The sequence below is a fragment of the Lontra canadensis genome, unplaced genomic scaffold, assembly GCF_010015895.1.
Source record: "Lontra canadensis isolate GAN:19392208 unplaced genomic scaffold, GSC_riverotter_1.0 scaffold129, whole genome shotgun sequence".
NCBI lineage: Eukaryota > Metazoa > Chordata > Mammalia > Carnivora > Mustelidae > Lontra > Lontra canadensis.
Window position 1 is genome coordinate 1166216 of NW_022631123.1, and position 24219 is coordinate 1190434.

Consider the following 24219-nt stretch of genomic DNA (forward strand, 5'->3'; position numbering starts at 1 on the left):
TGGTGTTTTTTAAATCTTAAATGCGACTGGGAAAGACTCCATCATGTGGCCCACTACGATTCTGCACAAGAGTAAGCGTAGTCTACTCTTAACAGAGAAGGGTTTGTGTAGCTAAATCTTCAATGCTTGCTGGAGTTCTGGCACAGGAATGGGATGGGTCTAAGCCTGTCTTTTGTATGTTAATGAGCTTTCACAGCAAAGGTTTATGAATTAACATAGATGGAAGTATTCTTGAAGAAAGACATTTATCTCCTTATTGCTTCCTGTGATGGATTGTTCAGAGCTAAGGGAACACCAGGCCTGAACCAAATCTCCCGCTGCCCTATATAGTTTGTACAATCTCCTTTCCAATAACACAGAGCCAGGGCAGCCCCACTGCCAGACCAGCACTTCTTCAGGAATCTTCTCATAATATGACAGGATAGAACCATCTGTAATATAAATCAACACTGGTATTTTCAAAGTAAGCACTTTAAGAGATTTCTTGAGCAAGAAAACATGAATTTGCCGAGTTGTGTGCTAATTTGGAGTTGAAGTAAGAGTACAGCATGAATTGCATTGCCCTGAGTGTTACATTTTATCCTGATGTGTTTTAAGTTGAACTGGGTAAACAGTGTTAGATGTTCTATTAGTGTTAATATTGCAGGATGCTGTGATTAGGTATGATTATTTTGTAAAACTACTGCATTCTATTTTTTATTGCTCCTTTGATCTCTAGCAGGTAGTGAAAACGAAATTTGTAACTTAAAATATGTTGTCTTTGATGCAGAAATTAATTTTCATGTTGCAAATATACTGATTTCTAAAACGTTATAGCTGGAGGGTGGAAAAAGAAACATTTAGTCTGCAAAAAAAAAAAAATGATGACACTTTCTGTTTCTTTTTCGAATGTTGTCTACAGCCATTTTATCTTTTAAAGTTTTGAATCTTAATTTAAGGTGAGGGACCTATATCCAATGACTTGATGCAGACTTTTGAGAAACAGCAAGGAGGTTGAACTTAGAAGGTAGTTGTACTTAAATGATCACCGTTGAACTAGGATTCGTTTTCCTGTTCTAGCATTAGCTTTGTTTTCTTCTAGATAGCATAGGATTGGGGACTACCTCCTTGTTGGTTTGTTTTTAAATACGTATATGTATATATCCACTCTTATAGTTTGTTTACATTCCACTAATTCCCTACCAATGATTTTCAAAATATTTTCTGCTATGTAATTCTAATATTTAGTATGTGTGCTGATTAATTCTGTGGTTCCTTGACATGATTGAAGACTATCAATAAAGGGGCAATTTCACATATAACCTTCAGTATTTAAAAAAAATGGTATACTGCGAAATGCTTTTGAAACCATGTATTTTGACAAGGCCTGCTTCCACTTAAATATGTATAAAGTCAGCAGGCAAGTTTCTCAATAATCTAATAATCAGTTATTTCACTTGTCATCTCACATCAAGCCATAATTTTCCTATGGTAGCATTCAACTTACCTGACTCTAGCCACTGCTTATGTATTTCTATAGCTTGTAAAATGTCTAGTTATTGCTCTGTCTATTTTAGCTCGTTCGTTCTAATGATTTATTTTCATTTTCTTTAGGATGCAGACCTGCCGCTAACTGGATTTGATTTATAAGAGGGAAATCTACAGTCAATGGCCACTCTTGTCACGTTGCTACTATGGAAAACAGAATGGTCAATAGGATATGGTCTGATAACTAGTGATGATTGAAGATGCTACTTCAGTCCATGTGAAATCGATGGGAGATAGTGGCTGTATAAAGAGCTTCCTGAGCTTTTCTTGACAAACTCACCTTGAAGAAGTCGGAGGTGTATTCTACCATTATACCGTCTTTCTCAAGTGGATATAAATACCTTTGCCTCCCTGTAACCAGACAACTACACAGCTAATGTGGGACCATGGCACTGCCAAGATGCATGTGGCCAAATTATGTTTGGAGAGCAGTAATGGCATGCTTGGTACACAGGGGATTGGGTACCTCATTGACTCTCTGCGTGTTGGGATGTTTACTTCAGGCTGCCCATGTGCTTTCCCAAAAATTGGATGATGCAGACCCACTGGTGACTACCAACTTCGGCAAGATAAGGGGGATTAAGAAAGAACTCAATAACGAAATTTTGGGGCCTGTTATTCAATTTCTTGGGGTTCCGTATGCTGCCCCACCCACAGGGGAACATCGTTTTCAGCCTCCAGAGCCACCATCCCCCTGGTCAGATATCAGGAATGCGACTCAGTTTGCTCCCGTGTGCCCCCAGAATATCATCGATGGCAGATTGCCGGAAGTCATGCTTCCTGTGTGGTTTACTAATAACTTGGATGTGGTTTCATCATACGTGCAAGACCAGAGTGAAGATTGCCTATATTTAAACATATACGTTCCCACTGAGGATGGTGAGTTTACTACAGGAAAAGCAGGGAGATAAATTTATATTTTCTTTTCTATTCTAAGTTCTAACAATATTAATTCACGTGTACTGGTAGCATGCATGGCTTTTCCTGTTGGCATGTAGACATACTTTACATGCTTGCATGCTGCTCTTTTTGTTTATGTGTGTTGGTGTATCTGTTCTTATTTTTTTCCTGTGCCTACTCATTTTTTTCCTCCGCAGCACGTGTATTTAGGTAGAAATGGGCTCCTATTTTCCATTTCCTACCGAATGACTTCTGAGAAGATGCATCAACATGTCTCCATTGCATGTGCAGGCTCAACGAACTGGGGATCTTTCGCACTCAGTAAATGCAGGAGCATATTAAGTTAGATAGTGGTGTTGCATGTTCCGGCGGTCTGTGATGGAGCGCCATGTTATTTTCTAGTCTTCTATTCATTTTTCAGTAAAAAGAATATCCAAGGAATGTGCCAGAAAACCCGGCAAGAAAATATGTAGAAAAGGAGGTATGTATAAAAGTGGAAATAAAAAATGGGGGAAAAAGCTTACAGAGGAAGAAGGTACTCTCCCTAAGGATGATTTGCTGATGCTGGAAAGTAAATGGTTAGGTGATATTTGGAATTTCATGAAGCCTGTCAAGGAATAGAAAGATGGTGAAGGAGAGCTGTAGCTGAGTAGGTAACATTGATGACGCTCAGTGGTGGTGCCTTGTGTTCTGGTGCTGGTAGCATCGATAGGAATTGAATCTCTGCTCTGAGTTTGTGTTTAGAGGAAAAGATATTTAGGCTATGACATTGCATGCAAGGAGTCCAAATGATGTTGCCTTGCCAACTGGTTGACTTTTTCTCCGAACCCTGTTCTCCAGATACATATTTCTGTTCCTCTTAAAACTGATCAGTTCAGTCACAAACCTAGTTTTTTTGCTTGCTTATTCTTAGCTACTTCTGAATGCCCTATGAACTTTCTCATATCAGGGTAAATTTGCCATGACTGTTGGGCAATTACCATTATTAAGTAATGGTATTTTTTTCCAGATAGTGTATATTTTCGATTACTCTTCCAGAAAAGAATGAGGTTTTGCAGATTTTTATACTAAATATTTACAGTCTTAAAATTACTTTAACATTTTTGTATTTATGTTAAACAATTTAAAACATAGGGAAGAACATGATTCAGAAGCTACAATTAAATCAACCTTCAAATCATCCTCTAGCCAGACTGAGTAAATGTAGACACTGACAGCTGCAAGCTTGCATCTGAATGTAGCTTGTCCACACTCCATTTTTATATAACATCCAGTAAATCACTCATAGGAGAATATGATTTTCTAGGGCAGTAAATCATCCAAGTGTTATTTTGACCTTATTCATAACTTTGTAGAATTTCCAATCTCCATACAGAAGTCATATTAATATTCTAGTGGTGTACATTCTATCTGTCTACGCACTTCCAAAGCTGGCTGGACCAAGTCAGATTTCATTACAACATCCTTGTGGGGCAGGGAGTGTCTAAGCTGTTCTGTTTTACGAGGATTGCATTATATGGAAGAGCTTCATACAACAAAATTCTCGATTGTCGATCAGAGTATGTGCATTAAATTGAGTTTTTTGTTTTGTTTTGTTTTTATTTTTATTTCTTTGGTCGAACTAGTAGAGTGAGATCTGACCTTTCGTGTATTACTGATGCCACTATTTGGGTTAAAAGCGCAGTGTACTGAGAAGGTGGATATAGAGAACACAAAGTCTTTTAAACAACTAAAACAAAGTCTCTTGTTTTCCCCCAAATGAGAATAACTGCAGTAATTTACATGCCTTTAACTAATGTACAATATCGCAGTGGTTATTATTATGCAGCTTATCAAGCATGTGTAATTAGCTAAGTGACTTTCACCTCCTATCACCAAGATGTTGACTCACAAAGTCATAAATAAAGATGCTATTGAAGATTGTATAAATAGAACATAATACATGAAAATATGTACAATCAAGAAAATGATAAGGATACTGAAAAGGTATGCTAGTAAGTGAGAAAGTGACCTTTCCTCTCATACAACTTCAGGGGAAATAGATTCATTAGAAATTCTTTTTTGTTGTTCTTTGGATTGTTGGTTCTATCAGCTGTATGAGAGAGTTGGCAAAGAGGTGTGTAAGGTTGTGCTTTTTACTTTGGCAAACTTTGAACTGATTTCTAATTAGCTAGAGGATAAAACCTGTGGATACTCACTTCAGTGTGTGTGGTTTCTAGTCCAAATCTATTGTGCTTTTATGTTAAGCAGTTTAAAAAATTATTTTGCATTGGTATTTAATATATTCTATTATTACTAAATAAGTTTGTTCTTTTATTAGCTGTTTGTATGTTACCCCAAAGTCTAAGTAACGAAGATTTTAAATGTGGTCCTTTATATGAATAACCTTTTTTAAACTAAAAACTAAAGTTTAGAGCTTGACTTTAAGCAGAGGAGTAGAACTTTTCCCCCAAACTTTTAACTTTTTTTTCCCTTCTTTATCATGGAGAGTCTCTTTTGGTCATTCCAAGAAATCCGATTATTCTGGTTCAAGAAAATAATAGTCATTTCATATCTACACATATACCAATATATATTGCATATGGATTATACATTCTCCAACAGAATTCTAGAAGTTTTTAAATGATGGTTCAGGAATGATAGCAATAGGTGTGTTGTATTTTATAGATGTTAAAGATATTTTTAGCTTGCTATTATTTATCTCTTTCTTTTTAACTGTGTGTGGTTACCTTCCAAGGCAGATGAACCTCCCCCCCACCCCTGTGCCAAGTACACTATAATCTGTGTATACTGTATTAATCCAAACTTTTTCTTAATTGCCTTAATCATTTACTCTTCAAGGGAGGTCAATAATGAATGAAACAAAGATCCTTTTTCCCATAGAACTTACTGAATTTAAGTAAGTTTACAAAGAACAAAGCATTTTATCTGCTGTAGTCTGTATAATAGGAAGAAAATCTTTTACTTCCCCAAGAGATGCCTTGCTATAGTTTTTTCTTAAATATTTATTTATTTGTTTGAGACAGAGAGAGAACATGAGTATAAGGGGCAGAGGGAGCAGGAGAGAGAGACTCTCAAACACACTCCACGTCTATTGCGGAGCCTGTCAAAGGAGTCCGAAATGGAGTGAGAGGCAGAGCTCCGTCTCATGACCCTGAAATCACTACTCTGAGATCACAACCAGAGCCTAAACCAGGAGTCCGACGCTCAAATGACTGCACCACCCAGGCTATAGTTTTTAGATAGAGCTTTTATAATATTTTCCTGTGCAGTTGAAGAAATAAAAACATTTTTATCAATAGGCTTCCTCTCATTTAAAACAGGTCCCAGTTGCACTTTTCAATCTATCTTTTTATATTTCCCATGATAGTTTTAGCCATATGTTAATTACTCTCTAGATATTTCTTCAGGGTTTTATCCTTTAAAAATTGAAAGATGAGTGCTTAAAATGAGATGGCTGTCAACATTGGGCCAAATAGGCAGATAACACGTGACAGAAACTGGAATTTGGATGTAGAAAATATATTACTATCTATATTTTATAAATAAGGAAGTAGGTTCTGAGGTTAAGTGTTCTGACCCGATTTCTTTTGCTAGTAAGTGGTAGTTAGGTTTGGTCCTAGTTCTTGCTAATATTAGATGCATTTCCGTTATGTTAAATTACCTCTAATAGAGATTTCTATAGCAGAGGCTCACATCTCTCTACCTTCCTGATCTCCCTTTCTTCCCCCCTCCCGTCAAATATATTATGAATTCTTTTTATTCTACCTGTTGACTCATTTTAGATGAATTTAATACTCACTTAATTGAATTGGGTTAAGTCCATGATAGTAACTGATTTCCAGAAAACTTGCCAGTACACATTTTAGTGACCATTCTTAAATCCTACACATAATTTTCTTATTGTCTAGACCAAGATCCCAACATATTTCTCTTAGCTACTATCAGGAATAGCTTTAATTTGCTTATGTTTCATTTTGTTTCTCTAGTTTGCTGTCTTGTGAGAGTTGCCAACAAACAGAAGAGTGGTCAAATATTAGGCAGTAAACATGAGAAGGAGGAACAAGGGACCCAGAGAATCCACAAACAAATTGATTGGCTCATGGATACCCTAGAGTTGTGCAGCTTTGCATTTCTCCAGCACTTTGACTATTATTTGCATAGCTCTTCTGAGATGAATACAGAAATGATTTTCATTTCTTCAGTGTGAGAAATTCTTAACCTACTTTTCTCATTTACCCCAATTTTTAATGTACAGAAAATTGGAATCTTAATAGATGCCTTTTGCATAATTTTTTACTCTTTGAGTATTTTATTTCTTATTTTCATATGCATTTTACTTTTACGTTTTCTATTTAGTCATCATTACCTGAGATAATACAGACATCATTCAAAAGCCCTTTCCACAGATTTAGGGTCTCTTTGGTTGTTAGTTGAACATAGATACTGACTTTTCCCTAATTAATTATACTTAACAGTACTCTCTTCGCTGTCAATGTGTTTTAAAGTAGATTATATTCCAGAATGCTCCTCCTTCTGGCTGACACATTTTAACCAATCTATTCATCTAACAAATATTTACTGAGTCCTTACTCTGTGCTGATGAGATTACTGCTCTAGGACCCAGAGATACAGCAGTGGGGAAAAAAAAAAAAAGTTCTTGACATCCAGGAGCTTACATCTAGTGTGTGGAGACAAATTGTAGACGATAAACACAATCAACAGCTAAAGTTAAAAGATGTAAGAAGATGAGAAATCAACAGAGTGTGGTGAATCAAGGGTGCTGGTGTGAAGAATAAAGTTCATTTTAAATAAGATATTTAGCATAATCCTCATTCCAACAAAGACCTGAAGGAGATGAAGTGGGTATCTGGGGAAAGAACAGAGTAAAGAGCTAGTGCAAAGGCATTAAGGTGAGAGTCTGTGTTGTGTAGTTAAGGAACAATTTGCACTGTAGTATACCTGGAAAGGCTAAAGGGAGAGAGGCAGTGAGACTCAGAATGATCTGACATTTTATTAAAGAGGTCATGCCACCACAGCAAAGGAAACCATGAACAAAATGAAAAGGTAACCTACTGAAAGGGGAATGATATTTGCAAATGATATATCTGATAGGGGTTAATATTCAAAATACATAAAGAACTTATGCAATTCAATACCAAAAAAAGACCCCTCCCAAATAATACAATATAAAGATGGCAGAGGACCTGAATAGACATTTTTCTGAAGAAGAGATACAGATGGCTAATAGACATACTGAAAAATGCTCTACATCATTGATCATCAGGGAAATGCAAATCAAAATCACAATGAGGTATCACCTTATACCTGTCAGAGTGGCAAGTATCAGAAAGATAAGAAACAACATGTGTTGGCAAGGATGTAGAGAAAAAGGAGCCCTTGTGAACTGTTGGTAGGGATGCAAATTGGCACAGCTACTGTGGAAAACAGTATGGAGATTCCTCAAAAGAAATTTAACAAAATTACTATACAATGAGATAATTCTGCTACTGGGTATTTACCCAAAGAAAAGAAAAACACTAATTCAAAAAGATATATAACCCCTATGTTTATTGTAGCATTATTTACAATAGCTAAGATATGGAGGCAACCTAAGTGTCCATAGGTAGATGAATGGATAAGAAGATATGGAAAATATATATAATATTATTCAGCCATAAGAAATAATGAGATCTTGCCAGCTAGAGCAACATGAATGGACCTAGAGGATATTAGTGAAATAAGTCCGTTAGAGAAAGACAAGTGCTATATGATTTTATTTATGTATGGAATCTAAGCAATAAAGAAAGAAAGAAACAAATAAAACAGAAACAGATCCATAAATACAGATGATGAATTGATGGTTGCTAAAAGGGAGACGTGGGGGGATGGGTAAAAATGAACGAAGGGGAGTGGAGGTACAGGTTTCCAGTTATAGAATAAATAAGTGATTGGGATGAAAAGTTCAGCAAAGGGGAAAAAAGTCATTCTGGCTGAGGTATTGAGAGTAAATTGCAGAAGAGTATGGGGAAACTGGGAAAGCAGATAAGAGGCCATTTTAGCCCAGTCAACATATGAGCCTGGTCCAGGCTCAGTCCAGGGTAATAACAATGGAAGTGGTAGAGTCTCAATGTTTTCTGAAGGTCACATTTTTTCTATTAATTTGTTATGAGCTGTGAAAGAAAATGAGTCAGAGAATATTCCTAGATTTTTGATCTGAGTACTTAAATTAATAGATTTGCTATCAAGTAAGATGAAAAAGGAGAACGTAGGATGTTTTGGGGGAGGCACAGTGGAAAGATGTTGCATACTTTTGGATATGTTAAATTTAAGGTGACTTATAGACGTTCAAATTCAGACCTCAAGGAACTAGTTTGAAGTTCAGGAGAGAGGTATAGGAGTTATAAATTGAGGAATCATTGTGGTACAGAAGGTAAAGATTTGAGGTAAAGTCATGAGGCTGAGTGAGAATAAAAGTAACTGAATGAAAATAGAGAAAAGAAAAAAGACACCAAAGACTAATCCATGAGACCTTCCATTAAGAGGGCTGGAAGAAGAGAAGGAAAACAATGGAGACCGAAAAAGTGTTATGTGTGAAATGGTAGGTAAACCAAGATTTTATGTTGTTGTTGTTGTCCTAGAAGCTTAGTAAAGAAGTGATGACATAGTAATCAACTCTACCAAATGAACTTTTGTGGAGTGTATAAGTCTGACCACTGGAGTGGGCTAAGAGAAAGTGGGATATTTGGAGTTCCTGAGCATAAATAACTATTTTAAGGAGTCTTGCTATAAGATCAGGAAGGGCGCCTGGGTGGCTCAGTGGGTTAAGCCTCTGCCTTCGGCTCAGGTCATGATCCCAGGGTTCTGGAATTGAGCCCCGCATCGGGCTCTCTGCTCAGCAGGGAGCCTGCTTGCCCCTCTCTCTCTGCCTGCCTCTCTGCCTACTTGTGATCTCTGTCTGTCAAATAAATAAATAAAATCTTAAAAAAAAAAAAAAAGACAGATCAGGAAAAAATGGGCACATAAGGAAAACAGAGGTTACTCTTATTGCTGTAGGTTAAGATGAGAGAAATAAAAACATATTTGTATAGTAGAAAGGGAGCAATGGAAAATAAAGAAGACAGTAGACTGCCAGAATAACGCTTTTATAGAAAGATGGGATCTAGTACACAGTTGGAGGTTTTGGATTAAAAAGAGTATAAATAGGGGCTCCAGGGTGGCTCAGTGGGTTAAGTGTCTGCCTTGGGCTCAGGTAATGATCTCAGGGTCCTGGGATCAAGCCCCACATTTGGATCTCCACTCAGCAGCAGGTCTCTTCTCCCTCTCCCTCTGTGATCTCTCTCATTCTCTCTCTCAAACAAATAAATAAAATCTTTAAAAAAGAGCATAAAAAGATAATTTAACATTAATGCTAAAAAGAGTACATGAGTAGGAATCCTTGGGTAGAAGTGGTAGTGGGTTTCTACTTTTATCTGATTGCTTTTATTTTGCTTGATGTGTAATATTAAGAGGAATGGAGATAGAATTAACATTGGTGAGCTCTTAATTTATTCTAGAATGGGGTGCCTTGCTGGCTCAGTCAGTAGAATATGCGACTCTTGATCTCAGGGTTGTGAGTTCAAGTTCCATGTTGGGTGTAAAGATTACGTTAAAAAAAAAAACTTAAAAAAATTTGTTCTGGAATTTAGCCTTATTAATTTAATATAACAATCTTATGAGATTTTAAATACCATATTATAAATGCAGACATGGAAGACCAAAGAGGTTAGGTATCTTTTCCAAAGATACATAATTTGTTGGTGACCGCTTGTATTTCCTTTGAGGTAATTTTTGAACAAGGAATAAAATAAAACAATACAACAGCAACAACGGCAGTCTTGTTTATGTGGGATCCCAGATCAAAAAGAAAATGAAATTGGCTGCCAGTTTGCTAGTAGACAAAAATCACTGCATACTGGAATGATTGCCGTATCAGGTTCATTTGGGGGTTTGAAGATGAATGGAAACCAAATTGCACCAGAGATTTGACTCTATATTTGAATTAGTAACCTTGGACAGATGTGGTTAAGTCTTCTAAAAGCTAAACAGTTTAAGTTGGAACTCTGAAATGAAGTAGATCTAAAGGGTTGTAAAGTTTTAAAAGAATAGCATCAATTGTTCCATTGTTTACTGACAGTCAGAGAGAGTCCTCTGAAGCAGATGATTAAAAGACCATTATAGTTGTCCAACTCAATTTCTCCAGAGAATAAATACCTTTTTTCTAACAGAAACTGGGGTTGAAGTTGAAAACATTTAAGACTTATGTTATCAGCAAAGAGAGTTATACCACAAAATAAATCCTTTGTAGAAACTGCTTTTCTTTCTCCTCTCCAATGTATAATAAATAATGTATTTTTTAATGTATTGTTTTCACATATAGGACATGCTACGAGCTTAATAATTATGATGTAAGTGTTGCTTTAAATTACTTCTATATTACTTAGCATTACAGATTTTGTTGATAATCTTTTGGCTTTTAATATTTCTCCTATGAATACTCTTTTTCCTCCCCATTGTAGTGGTACATGCTAAAATAGCCTAGGAAATGATCAATTTCAAAAATCATCAGCATATAAATTCTCTAGTAACAATTATATAAACTCATTCTAGATTTGATAACCTTAAATTCTGGACTAGATGTGGAAGCATAATTTCTGATTGTAAATTTTCTCATGGCCATTTATAAGAGAACAGAGTACTTTATGTAGCATTTCCTTTATTAGTTTCCTAGGGCTGCTGTAACAGATTGAACAAATTGTGTGGTTTATAATAACAGAGATTATTTATTCTCTCACAGTTCTGGACTGGAGAAGTCCAGAGTCAGGAATTGACAGGGTGGATGATTTCTGTAGCTTTTGAAGGAGAATCTCCTGGCCTCTCTCTGAGATTCTGGTGGTTGCCAAAAGTTCTGGGCATGCCTTGGGTTGTAGATGCATCGCTCCGATTCTACCTCAGCTATCACATGACTTTCTTCCCTGAGTGTCTTCCCGTGTCTCTGTGTCTTCACATGGCTTTCTTATAGGACACCAATGACAGCATTTATGGGCCATTTTAATGCAGTATGACCTTATCTTAATTACATTTACAAAGCCCCTATTTTCGAATAAGGTCATTGTATTTTGCTAGGGCTGCAGTAACAAAGTATCACAAACTGCATGGCTTAAACAACAGAAGATTTTTGTTTATGGTTCTGGAGGCTAGAAGTCTGAGATCAAGGTGTCCACAGGGTTGATTCCTTTTGAGAGTTGTGAAGAAGAATCTGGTGTAGGTTTCCCTCCTCAGGCTTACAGATGGCTATCTTCTCCCTGTGTCTGTGCACATGACATTCTCCCTGTATGTATGTCTGTGTTTAAATTACCCCCTTTTATAATATGTTTTTTAAGTTGAGATATAATTAACATATAACACCATATTAGTTTCAAATATACAGCATAATGATTTGATATTTTTATGTATTGTGAATTGATCACCATACCAAGTCTAATTATCATCACCATACATAGTAACACATTTTTTTCTTGTGATGAGAAATTTTAAATTTACTCTTAGCAACTTTCAAGAATATATATATATATATATATATATATATATATATATATTCTGTTAGATATATTAGTAACTGTAGTTACCAGCTATTACAACCTCATGACTTATTTTTGACTGGAAGTTTATACCTTCTGACCTCCTTCACCCATTTGCCCACCCCTCACCCCCACCTTTGGGAACCACCAATCTGTTCTCCGTATCTGTATGCTTGTTTTTGTTTGTTTGTTAAATTCTACACATAAGTAAGATCATACAATATTTGTCTTTCTCCTTTGGACTTATTTCACTTAGTATAATGCCCTTAGGATCCATCTATTTGTCATAAATGGCAAGATTTCATTCTTCTTCATGGCTGAATAGTATTCCCGTGTGTTTGTTTGTATGTGTGCGTATGTCTGTGTCTCATCTTCTTTGTCTGTTTATCCATCAGTGGACATTTGGATTGTTTCCATTTCTTGGCTAGTGTAAATAATACTGCATTGAATATAATGAATAAAGCTTTTCCAATTTTCATTTTCTTCAGATAAATACTCAGAAACAGGATTTACTGGATTGTGTGATAGTTTTATTTTTAATTTTTTAAGGAACCCTCTTACTGTTTTCCATAGTGGCTGTGCCATTTATATTCCCACCAGCAGTACATGATGGTTGCCTTTTCTCTACATCCTCAATAATACTTGTCATTTCTTGTCTTTTTGATACTAACTATTCTGGACGATGCGATGTGATATCTCATTGTGGTTTTGATTTGCTTTTTCCTGATGATGAGTGATGTTGAACATCTTTACATGTACTTGTTAGCCATCTGTATCTCTTTGGAAAAATACCTATTCAGATCCTCTGCTCATTTTTAAGTTGGATTGTTTGGTTGTTTTTGGTTATTGAGTTATCAAATTACTCCTTTTTGTAAGAACACAAATCAGGTGGAGTAGGGTCCACCCTAATGATTTCATCTTAACTAATAACATCTGTAAAGACTATTTTTAAATAAGGTCGTATTCTGAGGTTTTCAGGGTTGGAACTTCAACATATGAATTTTGGAGTAACACAATTTTTCCTATAACATCACATTCTGAGGTTCTATTTGGACATGAATTCTTGAGGATCTCTAAGCATACTTCCAATATTTTTAAAACTGAAACTCCAGAAAGATTTCAAAATGGTATTATCATTATACTCATTTCATAGATTGAAAACTTATTGCTTATTGAAGTTAAGTAACCTACCCAAGATCACATGGCTGCTAGTTAAGAGTGCTGGGGGACTCCTTTTCAAATGAGGACTCAAATGTGAGGGACACCTGGGTGGCTCAGTTGTTAAGCTTTTGCCTTTGGCTCAGGTCATGATCCCAAAGTCCTGGTATTGAGCCCCACATCAGGCTCCCTGCTTTGCTATCTCTGGCTATCTCTCTCTGTCAAATAAATAAGATCTTTAAAAAAAAAAAAAAAGAACTCGAATGTGATAGGTCCTCCAACAGTTACAGATTCTTTCTGCTCTCCTGGAAAGTTTCCTTAATTTGTTTTTTAGGTATTTTTCTATCAAGATAGGGTGGTATGCATTAGTTTAGATATTTTTGAATATGTAAGTGCTTGACTCTGTGACAAAAAGATTCAGATTTTTTTTAACTTTCCCTGAATTTTAAACATTTTATCTGGACGGTTGCTTATATGCAAATATAGTTTTAGTAAAAATTAAGATCCCATCAATTTAACATTGTAGTAGCATTGATGTTCACTACTGTTTCATTTGTCATATATAAGCAATTAAACAAAGATCTTTTTAAAATAATTTTTAATTTAAGACCTATTCCTTTGTTTGCTGTAATTCTGTTCATCTGGTATCTACATAATGATAGCATTAGAGCGATTTAATTATAGCCCTTAATTTTCATTAAAGCATGTAAAATGTTGCAAGAATTAGTTTTAAACAATGGCAAAAGATATCTTAATAAAAGGAGTTGGGGTCATTGCAGCCATAATTATGATTTGGAGAACCATAAAATCAACAGTCTTAATTTTCTGCTCCTCATTTCAGGACTAAAAAAAAAGAAGTGTTCATTCTTCCTTTCATCTTTTTTCTTTGAGGTGAAGACTTTTGGAGCATTTAGGCCAAAAAAGAAAATGGCCACCTGTTGTCTTTTAGTCTTAGGAGGATGATACAAAAGCACTTTCTCTCTCTTTTCTTTCTCTCACAAAAGAGTTCCTATTATGTTTCTCCACAAAACAGCAGGGCTTCTCTTCTGGAATCTTCTCTCTAACTTCCTCAAAGGAGTGGGAGGAGGAAGAAATGGGATAGAGGGATAATAAATTCAAGGCAGGTATGACAGGAGGACAAAGGTAGCTCTGCCAAGTAGATCAAAAGCATTTGTAAATAGAGCTGTTCCCAGGAAAGGAAGAAGGAGGCTTAAGTAGAACTATTAAGAACATATATACTCCTTCTGATCTGGATTCCCGGGCCTCTCAGGAATAGGTATGTCCCTGTGAAGGGGATCTCTGAAAAGAGGAATGCCTATAGCTAGTGCTAGCTTTGCCTTCCTGTTAAGTTCCCATTCATCATCTTCCTCCACTGATCCATCGTCTTTCTAGGCAGTGAGCAAGTCTGGCCTCAGTTTGTAGCTCTAAGCTTTCATCAGGCGGAACTGATGTGTCCCTTTGGCACAAAAATCTACACAGGCAGATCATGAGGTTTCTGAGCTATCTCTGAGCAGGGCAGTCAAGTAGCCCACCAGTGTGTCTGTTGACCTGCTTCCAAGTCCCCATCATCACAAGCCCCCAGACTCTCACATATCTCAACACCACCAGGACAGCTTGGATTTCATACCTTACACAAAGAGGGAAAATCCACTTAGAGTGCCAAGATTTCCTTTAGAAAAAAGAAAAATAAGGCTGGCGGGGGGATGTCTTTGTTTTAAAAAATGAGTTTGACAGTCATTTATTTAGGAAATTAACTCTATTTCAGTGAAAACTGGAATATCTATAAATCTGGATTCTGAGTAGAAATTCTTTTTTCTATAATGATCATTTAAACTATTTTGTATTTCAACTCACTCTGAAAGGTTAAGGATGAGATTTGGGGTTTTTTTCCTCTTTGTATTGTGAATACCTTTCTTTGGCCACTTGTGCAGTTTAGCAGACTGTTTTCAGGGGAAAAATACAATACCTTGTAGAATGTTTACTGGGGCCTCAGACTGCCATTAAGTGGAATCTTTGACTATCAGAGTGATGCTTTTCTCTCTTTCTCTCTTTCCCCTTATTCCCTTCCAATCTCGCTCGCTCGCTCTCTCTCTCACTCACTAGTTCCAATGTTGCTTTGCTCTCATTTGTATTCTATGTCCAGAAGGCACTGCCTAAAATTTCCTACATGGTTGTTCCCTCTCTCTCTCTTGAGCCTACTGTAGGCCAAACATCCTTGTCCAGAACTCCGGGAGACTCATTTGGGCAGGACATATTTATTTTTTGCCCTCAGGGAGCTTACTTTGCAATGATAGCCTGCTGGGAACAAGAAACCAGACACTTTTGTGGTGGCCATGTCTGTATTACCAAGTAAATGTAAGCCTTGTTTGTATTAAAATCTCAGAACAACATGAGGAAATGGCTGTTTCTGTGGGGGGGAAGAAAAAAGGTAATGATGATGATATTTGGCACTGTGTTCTGTATAATAAAACATTTAATTAAATCTTTAAATGTGTATGGAGCACAAAATATGCACATTAGAATAAAACACATCAGGCATAACCAAAACTATAATTATATCAGCCCTGTGCCTGAGCCCACCTTAGTTGCTCTGCCAAGAAGCAATGCTTTAAAACTTTCTACCCATCTGTTAGGAAAAAAAAAAAAAAAAGCCTGTGCTGTACCTATACAAATCTCTGGAAAGCTTGAGAATGCTTTGGCTACTGATAGAGCAGCTGCTGAGTTATGGGGCTACAGTCTGTCTCCTCTTCTGGAGGTAAATGAACAGCTGCTGCTCTGTAGTTCTTTCCACACTTCTGTTGAGTGACTCCTCAGTACAGGGCCCTGTGGTAGGCCCCAGACACACAGAGATAAAAATGGCATTAAAGAGCTGCCCTCAAAGGGCTCGCTAACTCTTGGGGATAAGAGATTCAGAAACAAAAAAGAACAAGGTAGTAAGAGCCCCGAGGGAGGGAAGCAGGGAGCATGATGGGGATACATAGGAGAGGTGTCTATGGCTTAGAGATGTCTTATGATAGACAATTGTCCCTGATGTGAACAAATTTTGTAGTCCTTCGATGTGTGGCGTGTGGGACCATTTTACTGAGTTACTCCAGATTAAATGATTTCTGTGCTTATTTAAAATGTATGTGTGGGGGCATCTGAGTGGCTCAGTCTGTTAAGTGTCTGCCTTCTGCTCAGGTCATGATCCCAGAGTCTCTGCTCTGTGGGGAGCCTGCTTCTCTCTCTTGCTTTACCTACTGTTCCCCTGCTTGTGTGCGTTCTCTCTCTCTCTCTCTCTCTCTCTCTCATTGTGTCTGTCAAATAAATAAATAAAATAAAAATGTGTGTGTGTGGGTGGGTGGGGGGGGTATGTACGTATGCATATCTATATGTCTCCTTCTTTGCCAAGGTATCAGTTGTCTCCTATTACTACTCTCACATTGCCAGGCTCTGGAAACACTACTGCTCATTTCTGAAAAGGCTGAAACTGTCATGGATTGGAAGATTGAACAACCACATTTTAAAAACACACAAACAAAAAAACTTGTTTGTGAAAGAAAAATGAAGAGGCTTAAAATGAGTTAGGGACAACTGCATGAGTTGTCCCTAACAACTTAAGTATATAGGCTTTGTTCAAAAATCATTTTTTAAAAAAGATTTTATTTATTTATTTGTTAGAGAGATAGAGAGATCACAGGTAAACAGAGAGGCAGGCAAAGAGAGAGGGGAAAGCAATGTCCCAGCTGAGCAGAGAGCCCGATGCGGGGTTAGATCCCAGGACCCTGAGATCATGACCTGAGTTGAAGGCAGAGGCTTAACCCACTGAGCCACCCAGGTGCCCCCAAAACTCATTTTTAAAAATTTTTATTTTCTTCTTAACTGAGGTGGCTGAAGAGGTTGCTTTTGAATACTTGAAGTGAATACCTCATGATTTTGAAGCTGTTTGCGCTTTACTGATTGTGAAGCTCTAGGAGCTTCTCTCTCTCCACAAGGTGACCTCTCGGGGGGTATGTGCAGGCATTGCTTACCCCTGATACTCAGGATATTACAGACATTATCCTTCCACCTTGGTGTGCCTTTTCCCTTCTTCTCCACTTCCTTGAACTTCACCTGGAGCCTCCATCATTTCTTGTTTGAACTACTGCAATAGCTTCATACCAGGTGTTCCTATTTCCATTCCTGCTCCTGAATTTCATTCTACATACAGAGCCAGTGGGATTTTTTTTTTCTTTGATGTCTGAAATCAAATCACAGTGCTCCTTTCTTAATCCATAGAAGAATTCCTGTTGCTTTTAGAATAAATGTAGGACTCCTGACTGTGTCCTACAGGATCTTCCATAAGACTCCTGCCCATGTCTGCAATCTCCTTCCATCTAATTCTCCCTTGTTCTTTATATTCTGGCCTTGCTGATCTCCTTTTGGATGCCAATCTATCCACCTCAGGACCTTTGAACTTGCTGTTCCTTCTAACTTGAATATACAGTGTCTACCTTTTCTCCTGTCTAAGTTTTCTAATTCAGGGCTTGGCAAAATGCCACCTTGTCAGCCCTTCGTTGAGCACTCTGTTAAGGCAAACTCTCTTCACCCAGGATTATTCCTTCTATTACATTTTACCTCCTGATGAAATTATTTTACTCATTTATGTGCTTACATACTTACTCTCTGTCTGCCCCAGAACATTTCTCTTCTTCACTGCTATATCCCCAGTACTCACAAGGGATTCAATAAATATTCATTGAAAACATAAACAGCCTAAAGAAACAATGTACTTTGTCGGAGAGAGCCTTCATCTCCCACCATCTGCATTTATTTGAGTAATACTACACCTGCTATCATTTCTCACCAGACATAGCAAGTAAGAATATATTCTTTTCCTCTCTGCTCTGCAGTCACTATTTGTTTATGGCTCCCCAAATGAAGAAAATTTCAAAGCCAACATCAGAGTCCTTAACTAAGAAATAACAATGTTCAGTGGCTCAGCGTCTGACAGATATAACCTGGACTCTGTTGCAAGGGCCCTCAGGGCTGAGTGGCTGCCAACAGCCGAGGCTCTTGGCTCTCTGCCTGTGCACGTTACTGCCAGCCTTATTGCCTCTGCACTGAATTTATATTTTAATACAGGACGCCAACAACGCATTTGTGTAATAGAAGCACAGAGAATGATTTTCCTTTTCCAGGCCAGAAGCTTCATTTTCCCTTCCACCTTCTAATTTAATTTCCTTTTCCTCTTACCTAACCCCAATTTCCCTCCTGTGACAAATATATCTTCTTTTATAATTATTATACTTTCTTTTGTCCTTGTTATGCCATCTACCTCTGTAATGGAACTTCTTGCCACTGTTTCTGCTAAGGCATGTCATTTGGGGTTATGAAACAGGCAGAACATGAGTATTAGATGATCTAAGAAAAGGTCTAACTAGATTTGTTTAAGGGATTTTCTATATAGCATGAAATAGTTCCTCTAGTCTTCTGTGCTTATGATTTAGCCTTTAGTTGGTTCAAATCACCATAAACATGTACATGTATCCAGAGGGTCATTTTGTTATGTTCTTCTATTATTAGATATTAGCAACTACTGGCTTTTCCAGGAAAACCAGAAGTCACATTATGAAATGGGGCAAACAAGAGGTTGAGATGTTATTGTATGTATGATATAGACCATAGACAGAGCTTGTGAAACATGGTTGGTGCCCAATCACTGGTTGATAAATGAAGGAGCTTTTTGAGCATGGCAGATAATGGGCAGCTTAGATTGCTGAGATAAATGGAGAAGACATTGGCTTTTCTAGTGGATAGTAGAGGCTGGATTCTGGACAGTTCAGGCTGGAGAGGGATAGTAAGAGCATTACAGACGAATTATCTCTCAAGAGATAAATCCAGTTGGCAAGAGATGAATCCAGCAGTAACATAGACTAGATCTGTCTCAAAACACATTGCAGTGATGATGGCGAAGAGAGTGTTAGACTCTTGGCAGGGCTGGCTTCATGGAGGGTGATCTGTGCACTCATACTGATCCCTGTACTGAGAATGGCTTCATACTCGGTTAAATGTTCCACGGCCACCATCTTGACATTCAGAATTATTTTTGAAGAAGAGATCCTACATTTTCATTTGGCACTGGGCCCCACAAATTCCACAGCCAGTTCAGCTTCCTTTTCGCTGCATTTCCCCCATGCTGCATACCCATTGATGTTCGTATAATTCTGAGAGATAGAAAAATAGAAACCCTCTGTGAATGTTGGAAAGTTCCATTAAAACTTTCAACTCAAACACTATGAACATTTGTGTTTGTACTCTTGCAGTCCCCTTCACATTTAAGGGGAACAATGAAAAAGTGATGTGTTGTAACTTAGGGAAACAAAATGTCTGTTTTTCTCTTATTCCTATTTTTATGCATTTGTTCATTCTCTCACAAAACGGTTATTAAGCATGTAGTATGTCCTAGAGACTATTCTAGACACTAGGAGAAAAGCAACTGGATGTGGTGTTTACCATAAGGGGCAAGCAAAGGAAAATAAAAATAATTATTATAATAGCTACCTATTATGCAATATTTACCAAGGACCAGCCGTTGTTTTAAGGGTTTTATATAGTAGCTTACTTAGTTCCCACAAAGGCCCTATGAAATCATTACTATTAATATCTCCATTTTGCTGTTGAGAAATGTGAGGCACAGATAGGTTATATAAATCATTTACATTCCATAACTAGAAAATGGCAGAGCCAGGATTTAAAACCAAGTAGCAACTTAATTGACTCTGCCCTTAGCCACTAAGTACAACAAATGATAGAGGTGCTATGAGGGAAGGAGGCAATGGTAATGCATGATAAGAGGCTGTGCAAAGGAGGGAATTTCCAGTATTATCTTGTAGGGAGCGGGTGAGGAAGGTTTTGTCACAATAAGCTTGCTTGAAATGGACTATAAGCATGGGGAAGTGGCTCTCCACTGATGAAGAGAATGCACTGGGATGAGGTGGGAGGGGCTTGGCTCCGTAGAGATCAGGAAAGTGAGCCTGGGGCCCTGGGAAGCTCCCAGATCTTGTGTCTGAGGAGCTTAGAGGTTTTATATTGGTGATGGCAAGCCATGAAAATTTTTAAGCAAAAACTTGACATAATCAAATAAGCACTATGGAAGGAACATTGTCTCCAAAAACATTATAAATGGTAGAATCCAAGGATAAAAAATCAAAGTAGAGACAAGTAGGTTATTGCAGTGGAGTGTCAGTGACCCCAAGGGTCTTGCTAAAGGCAGTGGATGGGAAGTAGAAAGGAGGAAATGAAGGATAAGAGATTTTTTTTTTTTCAGCTCAATAGGATTGGGGTATTGGCTGGTTCTTGGGAGGACTGAGGAAGGAATGAAGCCTACGATGGCTCTAGGAGGTCTCACTGCCCAGTGCCTTCCTTCTTGACTTACTGTCCTTACTTCTCCTAACCAGTCTTTTCCAACATAGCTTCTTCACCAGGACTCAAGAAGGGAGGAAAAGATAGAGAATAAATTAGAATAAAGAAATGAAGTCTGAGAAAGGGAAGATGTCTATGGCAAAGGAGAAAGAGAAAAGGAGGGGAAGGAGAAGATGGAATAGGACAGGATGGAATAATGAACAGATTTTTAATCTCTCATATGACAGATTAAGATAAACTCTTGAAAATAATGCCACATATATATATTTATTTTACTAAGTCATCTTTTAAAAATAGAACGTGAGGGAAAGATAATTATGTCAGAACAAGAGAGACAAGTGACATGGATGTGTGGCAAAGAGGAAAGAGTCGTAACTCTGTAACCTACCTTTGATTGGGGCAAGCTTGAAAATGAGAAGGAAGACATGCATAGACAGCAAATCACAAACTGTCAGCTGGAAAGAAAGGAAAATCATCTAGTGAAATGTAAATTGCTAAAAGGAACAGACAGGTGCATAATTTATGTAGATTTGTATTAATGACTAGACAAATGAACATAATTTTTCAGAACACTGGTAACTCAGAAAATATATGTCGATTGAATTCAACATGTATTTTCAGAGCATTTAGCATGTGGCGTGCTTCATACTACATACTGGAATATAAATCCAGTCTGTACGTATTATAACACACACAGACACAGACACAGACCTGCTGAACTTAAGTACTTAACATCTAGTATGAAGACAAATTATGAATAATCAAATGTGTATACTCAAAGACTGGAGAGGTCATTAGAGGGATGAGATGTTACACATCTTAGTAAAACTGCAGGAACTTGTTGAGTGTGAATCAGAAAAGTTCCCTAAAAGAGGTAATATTTTGGATCAACTTTGAAGGACTGGTGGGTTCTCAGCAGGTAGAGGCATGAAGGCTTTTGTCCTGCCAAAGAAAAGGCAGAGCAGTTAGCAAAGTCTGGGGACAGTTAAGTGTCTTGTTACTTAGATCACAGAAAATACTGAACTGTGATAAAATGACAGTTGTAGTGAAATATTAGAAGACCAGGATGTGTGGTTTTACTATGAACTGTTATGCATTAATAATTTATGTGTGTGTGTGTGCGTGTGTGTGTGCGCGCGTGTGTGCACGCATGCACACACATGCAGGTAAGGGATTCCGATAATGAGAAATGTGGTTTCAGAGGATGGTGGGCAAGGAATAGGAAGGGCAGAAAACTTAATTAGATTTTAGGAAAGAAAACTAGATAGGAGGTAATGACCCTATAGTTCATATGAAGAGTGGTTGACAGTGGAAATAAAAGATGATGGATTTGAGAGACATTTCAAAGCAGAATTAGCAGAATTGGAAACTGATTGCAGAAACAGAGGGGTGGACAGAGAGCAGGGAGGCACCGAAAAAGTTGAGGACAGATTGGAGACTATATAGTTCAGAGGAAGGTGATGCTGTTAATAAATCATATTTACAGATCTACTCGAGGGGTAGATGAGCTCGTGAAAATTTCAGCAAAAATCGATCGTGTGAATGAATTTACCATTCTTATATTTCTTCTTATCACTTTGAAGGTTTAAAAAAAGCTATTTATGCCTTTGTAGTGTGTTCAAGTAAAATAATAATTTCATCAATACACACATATACAAACACAAATGCTCTGAAAAAAAATCCTACATTCATTTCTTACCAAAGAGGAGAAAAAAGATGATGCACTCTCTGCACTAAAATTCCCCATTACTGTCACTTCTAAGCTGTGTATAGCTCTAGATTTCCAAAAGAAAAATGAATAGCGTACATAATAGTATTCTCAGAGAAAGGCCACCCACTGCCATAGACTGTGTGGGTATGATTCTCATTGACAAGCCAGGATTGAAGAGTGTAGATGAGGCCAATTGCACAGACTCAGTCTGTTTTTCCAGCTATTCAGCTGTTCACATCAGGTGCTGTGTTTGTTTGCATGGAAGTGGAATGGACCCCAAGAACTTGAACGCAGCGAGGCCACATACCTTGCTGTGAGAGGTGCAGATGGAACTGGTGAGGCTTTTACCTGAGACTCCTACACCTAGATCATTAAAACCGCATAAACCTCAGAGAAAGACTGAGAATATGGAATGTGGGACATCAAGTAGAATATTATCTCAAGGAGTGGCAAGAACATCTGGCAAGATCGGAGCATGACAGAAGGCGCAAATTGTTTTTTGATGCTGACCTGCTGCAAGGAGAGAAATAGTCCCAGGAACAAGGTAAAAAGACCAAACTCATTTTGAAATTTTAGGGAAACAAAACTTGGGGTGATCATGCTGATCCCTTTTCATGTTGTGATTCAAATAGGAAAACGACTGATTTAGGGAATTTCAGAAAAATGAAGAAGAGAACAAAGTTACTAACTGACCCAATTAGTAAACACAGCAAGTTGCCGTATTTCCTGCCCGATAACAGATGTAAGCCTTAGGGGAGCTGCACGCTGCCTTCCAGATCATTGAACAAATGACTTCTTCAGTGCACTAATTATGCTGAAAGAGTTAAAAGAGCCTCTAACTGCATTCTGCACCCAAGGGAGGGTTGAGTCCCAGGGGAGCGAAGCTAAATGAAGAACCAGACTCTTGACTATTCCTGAAACCGAAAATGCCAGCGTCCTGTCTCATCACCATTCTATAGCAACATCTGACATTTATTCTTCACAGTCCACCTTGTTAGCCATGTCCGTGTTGGTGGCCTGCCTCTGACGTGACTCCCACATAAAACCTCAGTGAAGGTTAACCTTACTGAATGTTAAATGCTTCTTGTGTCTTCTGTGCTTGAAACGCTTCAGCGTGGAAGTCAACAAACAATACTGAGTTAATGTTGTCAGCAGGGATGCCTAATGACTCTGTCCTCAGGGAGCTTAGGAAAGCTTGGGAAAGAAAGGACAGGTTACATCTATAATGTAAATGTAAAGAAGTGAGATAATCTTCACAAAAGGCAAAAAAGCAGAGTCTATTAGGGTTAAAAGGAGGGAGGGATGACATCTCATCAAGAATGTGTTTTCGAGGAGTTTAGAGAGTAGACAGTCAGAAAGTGAGAGGATTTAAGGTGACCTGACATAATGCAGACTTGTGCGGTTAGGTAGGGGATAGAACAGCATCAGCATCGGGAGGCCTGGGGAAGAACAAGGGTGTGACTGTCACGTGGTTGGAGTTAGGTTGGGAAAGAAGTAATGAGTATCAGGAAGGAAAGATTAATTGGGACTTTCGTGAAGGACTTTGAATGCCAGTGTTAGGATTTTACACTTAATTTGGTAAGCAAAGGGGAGCCACCAGATGTTTGTGCATAAGAGAATGACATGATTAGAACTATTTTAGGAAGATTAATTTGACCGTTGTCTTTGGTTAGATTGATGTTGCAAGAGGATGGTGCTTGGAAAAAAATAGTTAATACGCTTTTACAATTGTGTCATCTGACAAGAAGTTGATCAGTAATTTAAAAAATGTTATAAATATTTAAATTTTCCTGAAGTCCCATCGATAATCTATTTAAAAGCCATCACAGATTTGGCAATAAGGAGCATTATTAGCTTGCTTGCTTTCCTTTCCTTCCTTCCTTCCATCCTTCCTTCCTTCCTTTCTTCCTTCCTAAGGGG

At 37.7% G+C, this 24219-nt stretch overlaps 1 protein-coding gene across 9 annotated transcripts in view; it reads left to right on the plus strand.

The window, feature by feature from the left end:
- Window positions 1–24219, plus strand: part of NLGN1 (neuroligin 1) — an 824956-nt gene that overhangs the window by 171935 nt on the left and 628802 nt on the right. For 5 of the 9 annotated variants that reach the window (XM_032842375.1, XM_032842376.1, XM_032842374.1 and 2 more), the window contains exons 2-3: window positions 1594–2406; window positions 2849–2908. In XM_032842375.1, the coding sequence (XP_032698266.1) occupies window positions 1914–2406; window positions 2849–2908 (553 nt within the window). In that variant the 5' untranslated portion in view covers window positions 1594–1913. The remainder of the gene's footprint in view (window positions 1–1593; window positions 2407–2848; window positions 2909–24219) is intronic. The other 4 variants (XM_032842378.1, XM_032842380.1, XM_032842381.1 and 1 more) reach the window with 1 other exon arrangement.